This window comes from Solanum lycopersicum, chromosome 6, assembly GCF_036512215.1.
Source record: "Solanum lycopersicum chromosome 6, SLM_r2.1".
In the NCBI taxonomy this organism is placed as follows: Eukaryota; Viridiplantae; Streptophyta; class Magnoliopsida; order Solanales; family Solanaceae; genus Solanum; species Solanum lycopersicum.
Window position 1 is genome coordinate 42065292 of NC_090805.1, and position 8984 is coordinate 42074275.

Below are 8984 nucleotides of genomic sequence, written 5' to 3' on the forward strand. Positions count from 1 at the left end.
TCATTTTTTGACAATTTTAAAAATAATTTATTGTTTTAAATCTAATTTTATTCCTATTGCTAACAATTTTTTTTATTATTAAATTTTATTATATTAAAAAATAACATGGTAAATTATCATATTAATGAATAGTGATTGTCTTTTCAAATATGTATCGATTTAGATTTATCACGCTTCTATATTAATATAAAAAACATTACATATAAGAGTAAATTTTTAAATGTACAATATTAAATTTTAGTATTAAATTTTAATATTAATATCTTACGCCACCAATAAAATTAAAAAAAAAAAATATAGCCTACTTTATTATTGAGTGCCTATTTTGATTATAGAGTCATGTGGGGCAATTTGTCAGAAAAACCAATCATCTTCGATGTGTTGCTTAGTGCCACGTATGAAAAAGAGGGAACAAACCTCATTCAAATTCTCCTACTAATCTTTGTTTTTGTTTGGTTTATTCTTAATTTATTTTAATTTAATTTAAGTAGGATTTGATTATATTATAATTTTCTCATAATAACGACAAAAAGTGAAGAATTTTTTAAAATTTATTTTTATACCCTGTTTCTGATGAAATGGTGTTTCTGATACGAACCCTTTTGTAATGAAAATAAAAATATTTTGAAAATTTGATATACGACTCAAAATCATTTTTATTATAAAAATGATTCACAAAATTGTTTTTTTTCGTGAGGATTTTTATATTTTTTTTACGAAGAAGGGTGACTTTTTAGTCACGGTTTTAATTTTTATATAAGAGCATATTTTTTTTTCTTTTCATAAAATTGCATTTTTCTAATTGTGTTTTAAGAAAATTTACTTTATTGGAATTTATCACAATATTAAATAGCGTATAAATTTTTTAATGTTAGTAGTGTACTTGCTACCTGTTTTGTTGCCATAAATATAAATTTCACATACACATAAATATTTTTAAAAAAAATATTTTGAAGTAAAGCTAACGTTTTTAGTTGATAGATTATTATAATAACACTTCAAATCTATAAGAGATTTTAAAAAAATCAGTAACTCAAAAATTTGCTATTTTAAATATGAGTAACAAGTACTGGTAATAAAAAGAATTATTATTAAAAATCTAATTAAAATTAAATAATTTTCCTATTATACCGCAAATGAAAAAGCCAAGAAAAGTCATGGTATAAATAAAAATGTGTTTTTTTTCACTCTGACTTAGGAAAGGCGAAAAAATTCACCTAGCAAATTGATATTAAAACTCGAACTAAATTTATTTTAATCGCAATTTTTAAAAGTTATATAGTTTATAAATCATATGTGTAAAATATAAACGTATAAAGTTGATCAAAATATTAATACATAATTACATACCTAATCTTTTCTATTTTTTAGAAAACCAACCTCACTAAGACTTAGTAATCATGGTATTTAAGATATTTTTGTATAAAAATTTAGAAGAGTGATAACTATCCTTTTCAATACAGTTACAATTAATTAAAATACAAAAAAGTGAAAACATCTTGAATACATATATACATATTTCATTTCATTTTGTTAAAAAAATGAAAAATTCAAAGAACAATTTAAAAGTAGTTGTAAATGGCATGTCCTAGTCGAAACTCGAAACATAAATTTGTTATGATATATTTATAAAAATAATTTTTATATTATATATACAATATAATTTTTTAACCAAAGTGTTACGGAGTAGATATATTCAAACATTTGTTATTTTCTGAAATAATACTAAAACCAGTTTGAATCTTCAACACAGAAGGAGTCTATTTTTTGGACTAAACCCAAAATCCCCTCTCCTCTCTGTCACTTTCTCTCTCTTCTTCTTCTTCTTCTTCTCTCTCTCCTACATTGTACATTGCGATCTCTGCAACTCCCAAGCTATTTTCGTCTTCTCTGTGTAGCTTGACTATCTGGGTCTGCGTCTGTTTCCTCTCTGGTGTTTTGTTGACTTCAGGTGACTCTATTTTCTCATTATATTTATCATCAAAGAAGAAATGTATTTTCTACTCAACCCTTTTTGTTTTCTTGCTTGAGTTTTTGGGTTGTTTGGAATCAGTTGATGAATTGATTAGCAAGTATGGTGGATTTTGGTTTGTCGGTTAATTTACTGTGTTTGTTATGTTAATGTGGTTGATTAGCTGCAGCTTAGCTGAAATTTAATGTGATTTTCGTCTTTTTTCTCTTCATTTCTTCTTAATTTTTGATTTACCGTTTCATGGGGAAGAAGGGGATTTTGGCAGAGAAATTGGGGTTTCATCGTTTCAATTTTGATATCTTGTTTTTTGGGTTGGTCAACTTTAATTAGTCTGTGATTTGGGAAAGAAGCTAAATCTGCGGTAATTTGAGTTTCTTCTAGATATGCTCGTGGTGGGTTTTTTCCCCCAATTTACTTTAAGTTGACTAAAATGCCGTTCAAATTTTTTGTGAGTATAATTGGATGGGTCTTAAACAATTAATACATCAACGGTATTTGTCTGTTTTTTGGTTGAATCATAGTGTTAATTTGTGCTTTCGAGGTTAATGTATCATCAAGGAGTTTTTGCTCGATTTTTTTAACCTTTGAGTTGTGGTTTGGACTGCGGATTTGTTGTTTGAACATCTGTATTGTCTAATTTATGAGAATCATTTTTTTCGATTGACAGTTCAAACTTCACGGGGTTGAAGGGAGGCTGATCCCTTATCCAGTTGAGCAGGATATTGTGCATGAGGGTGCCCTTTAATTGTCCTGGTGAAAGAAATTGATAAGAATATTTTTTTGAACTATAATGTGGGTATATGATTGATTTTAGCTTTTGTTGGGAGGAAAAGAATGGCACGAGGTAGCAGCAAAAGGGCAAAGATCCAATGGAGCAATCTCTATACATTTGGTTGCTATCGTCCACGAACTGATGAGGAAGAGGGCCCCCATCGGCTAGGAGCTGGGTTTTCTAGAGTAGTTCATTGCAACCAGTCCCATCTCCATGAAAAGAAACCTTTTAAGTACCGCACAAACTACATATCTACCACTAAGTATAATTTCATCACATTTCTACCCAAGGCTACATTTGAGCAATTCAGACGTGTTGCTAACTTGTATTTCCTCCTTGCTGCAATTCTGTCAGCCACAACAAATCTTTCTCCATTCTCATCTGTCAGTATGATAGCTCCTTTGGTCTTTGTTGTTGGGCTGAGTATGGCAAAGGAGGCATTGGAAGACTCGCGGCGGTTCATACAAGATATGAAGGTCAATCTGCGAAAAGCTCGTCTACGTAAGGAAGGTGGTGTGTTTGGTCTGAGGCCATGGATGAAGATTCGTGTCGGAGACATTGTGAAGGTGGAAAAGGACCAATTTTTTCCTGCTGATTTACTTCTTCTATCATCGAGTTATCAAGATGGAATATGTTATGTGGAAACTATGAACTTGGATGGGGAGACAAACTTGAAGGTAAAAAGAGCTTTGGAGGTTACCCTACCACTGGATGATAACGAGGCTTTCAAGGAATTCAGGGCTACCATTAGATGTGAAGATCCCAATCCCAACCTCTACACTTTTGTGGGGAACCTTGAATACGATCGTCAAATTTATCCTATTGATCCTACTCAGATTCTCCTCAGGGATTCAAAGCTCAGGAATACGGCATATATCTATGGAGTTGTTATATTTACTGGTCATGACAGCAAAGTTATGCAAAATTCTACAGAATCTCCCTCAAAAAGGAGTAGGATCGAACTTCAGATGGACAAGATAATTTACGTCCTCTTCACCCTCCTTGTCGTGATATCATTTATCAGTTCCATCGGCTTTGCCGTAAAAACAAGATTGAACATGCCAAGCTGGTGGTATATGCAACCTCTGGACAAGAACAATAACACAACCGATCCAAACAGGCCTGAGTTGTCAGCCATTTTCCATCTGATCACTGCACTAATATTATATGGCTATTTGATTCCTATTTCCCTCTATGTTTCTATTGAAGTAGTGAAGGTTCTACAGGCATTGTTCATAAACCAAGATATTAATATGTATGATGACGAGACAGGAACTCCTGCTCAAGCACGAACATCAAACTTAAATGAGGAGTTGGGGCAGGTTGATACCATCCTCTCGGATAAAACTGGCACTTTGACATGCAACCAAATGGACTTCCTGAAATGCTCCATTGCTGGTAGTGCATATGGGACACGGGCCAGTGATGTAGAACTTGCAGCTGCAAAGCAGATGGCAGAGGACCTTGGTGGCCAAGATCCTGACATTTCACGGAGACGGTCATCAGAAATTGAACTAGAGAGGGTCGTCACTTCTAAAGATGAGATCAGGCCTGCAATAAAGGGGTTCAGCTTTGAGGATAGCCGACTTATGAAGGGAAATTGGATGAAGGAACCAAATGCAGATGTCATCTTGCTATTCTTTAGGATACTCTCACTTTGTCATACTGCTATTCCTGAGTTAAATGAGGAGACTGGCAGCTACAATTTCGAAGCAGAGTCTCCTGATGAAGCAGCATTTCTTGTTGCAGCTAGGGAATTTGGCTTTGAGTTCTGTAAAAGAACTCAATCAAGAGTTTATATACGTGAGAAGTATCCTTCTTTTCAAGAGCCCACTGAAAGGTGAGACAACGTCTTAAATTTTCCCAATTGCTTTCAAGAGCTGCATTACCTTTGTAGTATCTTACCAACTTACTCTTGATCTTTTAACTCTAGGGAATTCAAAGTTCTCAATCTGTTGGACTTCACCAGCAAGCGGAAGAGAATGTCTGTTATCATTCGAGATGAGAGAGGCCAGATTCTTCTATTGTGTAAAGGAGCAGACAGGTCTTTCTTTTGACATTTTCTAAAACTAGTCTCTATCATGCATCTACAGTCCTGTATGCCTTGAAGTAGTCTATTAAAGAGGTTATTATGCTTTTAAAGATGCTGCTAACATGCCTGTAAATTCCACTCCTATTTTCTAGTTATTACTCTCCATTTGCACCTCCCTCTCTCACCCCTTGTGTTGGGTGATTTTCTTCCTTCTAAATTTTTTGTTCCCGAAATTTTTATTTCCTGGGGCACCTTTTTCTTTTATCAGACATGGAACCGGTGTTTGCTAAGTTTTAGGATTACTGAATGCATGAAAGGAATTTCTAAGTTGTGATTATCTCTTGGCTTGCTAATTGTTTAGTCACAGATGTGGCCTTTGGCGACCTTTATGATGTAAACTTTTTAATGATATGCTTTTTGTTCGGATATGCAGCATTGTCTATGAGAGATTAGCTAAGAATGGAAGGAGATTTGAGGAGGCTACGACAAAGCATTTAAATGAATATGGGGAAGCAGGGTTACGTACTCTCGTGCTTGCCTACAAAAAGCTGGATGAGGCAGAGTACTCGGCGTGGAATGAAGAATTTGCTAAAGCCAAAGCTTCAATCAGTGGTGATAGAGATGCCATGCTCGAACGTCTATCTGATATGATGGAAAAGGAATTGATCCTTGTTGGTGCTACGGCTGTTGAGGATAAACTACAGAAGGGAGTATGTACATTATGTTCCTCAAGAGTCCGTACTACATTTTCTAATAGTATCCCTTTTTGACCATTCCACATCTGTACCTTTTCATCAGGTTCCTCAGTGTATTGATAAACTGGCGCAAGCTGGTCTCAAGATCTGGGTTCTGACAGGTGACAAGATGGAAACAGCCATCAACATAGGGTCTGTCTCTTATTCATTGATATATCTTCTACCATCTCATTCATACTTGTTTAGCCATTGGATTTAAGCTGGTAAAATAACACTCCTGTTTCCACACAGGTATGCATGTAGTCTACTTCGGCATGGGATGAGACAAATATGCATCACTGCAATGAATGCAGACTCAGTGGAAAGAAACTCTGAACAGGTAGGTTACTATAAAACAAGGTTTTTGAGTTGTTACTTGTATTATTATTCATGCCGTCTCAATTGCTCTCTTTCACTAATCAGGCTATAAGGGAGAACATTTTGATGCAAATCACAAATGCTTCTCAAATGATCAAGCTTGAAAAGGACCCACATGCTGCATTTGCCTTGATTATTGATGGGAAAACTCTAACATATGCTTTGGCGTATGATATGAAGCATCATTTTTTGAATTTAGCAGTCAGCTGTGCATCTGTCATTTGCTGCCGTGTCTCTCCTAAGCAGAAGGCCTTGGTAAGCTATGTGAAATCTATCAACCTTTTCTTGTCTAACTCAATTGTTCATTCATGAAATTGGTCATATTTACATTAGTTTGTATTTAATTTGGTCGCAGGTTACTAGGTTAGTAAAGGAAGGAACTGGGAAAACCACATTAGCAATTGGTGATGGTGCAAATGATGTTGGGATGATCCAAGAAGCGGACATTGGAGTTGGCATTAGCGGTGCAGAAGGAATGCAGGTTGGTGATACATCTAGCTGGCGTTTTGGTGTTCTTAATATACTGAGAGAATTTTAACATTTTCCTTCTGACAATAACTTTTTATATACTGCATTTTAGAAATTTGTCAGGGAAATACGGTCAAAGGGGTGCTGCACATTTACATTAGAGTTCACAGACTGACTTGAAACAATATGAACTTTTAAATACTGCAAACCCAAGATAACCAGATTCAACTTCCTTGTGCTATATTGTTCAATTTTACAATTTCTTTTGGGACTAAGACTAATGCATTAGTATTTTTTTTTTTGAATCAGTTTATGTGGTTAGGGCTTATAGCTGACTGTTTGATAATGTCACAAGACCACTTAAAACCTAAGCAGCAACTAAACCTCAGGCCTAATTAGCAAAACTGATTTTTCTAGAGACTTCAGGAAACCAATACTCTTCCCATTGATTTGTAGAAAAATAGTTGTGCAGAACCTTTTACCCATTTAAATCTTGCCTGAATGATCTGACATATACCAATTTGATATCACATTTTAAATTCTTTCAAAAGTTTGAGGACATTGAAATGTGATTTGAAGGCTGTTTCTTGGCCACAATCTCTCCACTGTCCGATCCATCTTATCAAAGTTTTGATAAACTATTTAGCGCGGGCACGGGCGCCACCGATATTGACAAGAAAATAAAGTTGACCTGCAACTCAGCAAATTGCATCTGTGTTTTTGAGTATATATGACCGTTTAAAGCACTACCAACTTAAAATAATCTGGAAAATTTTCTCTAATTTGGTAAGATGGCCCTAAATCCATTGGCTCAAGTAAATGCTTTTGTTCTTGGAGGCTGTAAGTCGGCTTACTCGATTATTAGCTTCTTGCAGGCTGTGATGGCTAGTGACTTTGCTATTGCACAGTTTCGGTTCTTGGAGAGACTTCTTGTTGTACACGGGCATTGGTGCTACAAAAGAATTGCTCAAATGGTAATTCCTCTTGATCTGTTTTATTTTATGAAAGAAAATGGTCATGTTTCCGTTCATGGATGCTTTTCATGTTTCATCTAACTTACTGTGTTCTCTTCATGCAGATATGCTATTTCTTCTACAAAAATATAGCTTTTGGTCTCACACTCTTTTACTTTGAGGCTTTTGCGGGCTTTTCGGGCCAGTCTGTCTATGATGATTCATACATGATTCTGTTCAATGTGATTCTTACCTCACTGCCCGTGATTGCGCTTGGAGTATTCGAACAGGATGTGCCTTCTGAAGTGTGCTTACAGGTGAGTGTACTCAATACCTTTTTCTTGGAATTTCTAAAATATCAATTTGCAGAGTAACCTCATTGAATAGTAGTAATTTAAACTGTAACGACGTATGCAGTTCCCAGCACTGTACCAGCAAGGGCCCAAAAACTTGTTCTTTGACTGGTATAGGATATTCGGTTGGCTTGGCAACGGTGTCTACACCTCTCTCATTGTTTTCTTCCTCAACATTATCATCTTCTATGATCAAGCCTTCCGTGCTGAAGGCCAGACTGCCGACCTGACTGCTATGGGCACTACGATGTTCACCTGCATTGTCTGGGCTGTCAACTGTCAGATTGCACTCACAATGAGTCATTTCACATGGATTCAACATATTTTCATCTGGGGAAGTATTGCTAGTTGGTACCTGTTTCTTTTGATCTATGGTATGATAGCGCCAGATTATTCTAAATATGCCTTTAGAATCCTTGTGGAAGCTCTAGCTCCTGCTCCAGTCTACTGGTCTACCACTCTTTTAGTAATTGTTGTCTGCACCCTTCCCTACCTTGCCCACATATCTTACCAAAGGTCATTCAATCCAATGGATCATCACATTATTCAAGAAATCATATATTACAAGAAAGACGTTAAAGATCATCATATGTGGAAGAGAGAACGGTCTAAAGCAAGACAGAGTACAAACATTGGGTTCACAGCAAGAGTAGATGCAAAAATTAGACAGTTGAGAGGGAGGCTGCACAAAAAGTATACTTCAATGGGTTCCCAAATTGAACTAACACAACCATAGCTGTGCATTACTGATTTTTCCTTTCTTTAGGGATTCTCTCCCTTTTTGATTACAAAAGAATGTAGGGTTTTTGCCATTTGCAATTCTTTTGCAGGCCCCTTTTTTTGACTTGTTTTTGTAAAATCATTTGTCTAGTTGTAGGTCTCATTCGTTTGTTCCAAAGTTAGTGTGCTCACTGTATTGTACAATACTCATATGATTCAAGTACAGCTTGGGAAAGTAGCCAAATACATCATAGTCTTTTGTTGTTCTCAAAACTGTTTGCTTTGTATATACTCTTCTTCACACAACTTATGGATATTGTTAATGTTACACCTTGAAAATACTTTATAAATGATATTTACTTCCTTCTTATTTTTAGTTGGACCAAACTTATTCTTGGTTTCTTTTATTATTAAGATCATAACAATAATGCTTCTTCTTTTTAGGTCTACCAAACATACTGTGTGTATATAATCAATCAGCTCCTAACCTATATATTAGATATAATTAGTTGAGCTTACCTCATTGACTAAAGCTTGTAGTGTGATTGTGACACTGGAATTTGGTTTCGTTGGCTAGTCTTTAAGACTTTTAACTAACAAAT

General features: G+C 35.3%; 1 protein-coding gene across 1 annotated transcript; it reads left to right on the forward strand.

Moving 5' to 3' along the window:
- The first annotated feature begins 1552 nt into the window (after nucleotides 1-1552).
- LOC101259344 (phospholipid-transporting ATPase 6) lies at nucleotides 1553-8655 on the forward strand. Its single transcript, XM_004241805.5, has 11 exons — nucleotides 1553-1951; nucleotides 2640-4584; nucleotides 4678-4788; nucleotides 5210-5486; nucleotides 5575-5663; nucleotides 5763-5850; nucleotides 5934-6143; nucleotides 6244-6369; nucleotides 7232-7330; nucleotides 7435-7626; nucleotides 7727-8655. The coding sequence occupies exons 2-11, from the start codon at nucleotides 2807-2809 to the stop codon at nucleotides 8396-8398; spliced, it is 3642 nt and encodes a 1213-aa protein (XP_004241853.1). The 5' UTR covers nucleotides 1553-1951; nucleotides 2640-2806; the 3' UTR covers nucleotides 8399-8655.
- Nucleotides 8656-8984: the final 329 nt, after the last annotated feature.

Bases quoted from the DNA above. Each gene is read 5' to 3' on its own strand.
- LOC101259344 (XM_004241805.5), top strand. From the start codon at position 2,807: ATGGCACGAGGTAGCAGCAAAAGGGCAAAGATCCAATGGAGCAATCTC. The intron at 5,487-5,574 runs GTATGTACATTA...CCTTTTCATCAG, and splicing joins AGGATAAACTACAGAAGGGA to GTTCCTCAGTGTATTGATAA. The intron at 6,370-7,231 runs GTTGGTGATACA...AGCTTCTTGCAG, and splicing joins GCGGTGCAGAAGGAATGCAG to GCTGTGATGGCTAGTGACTT.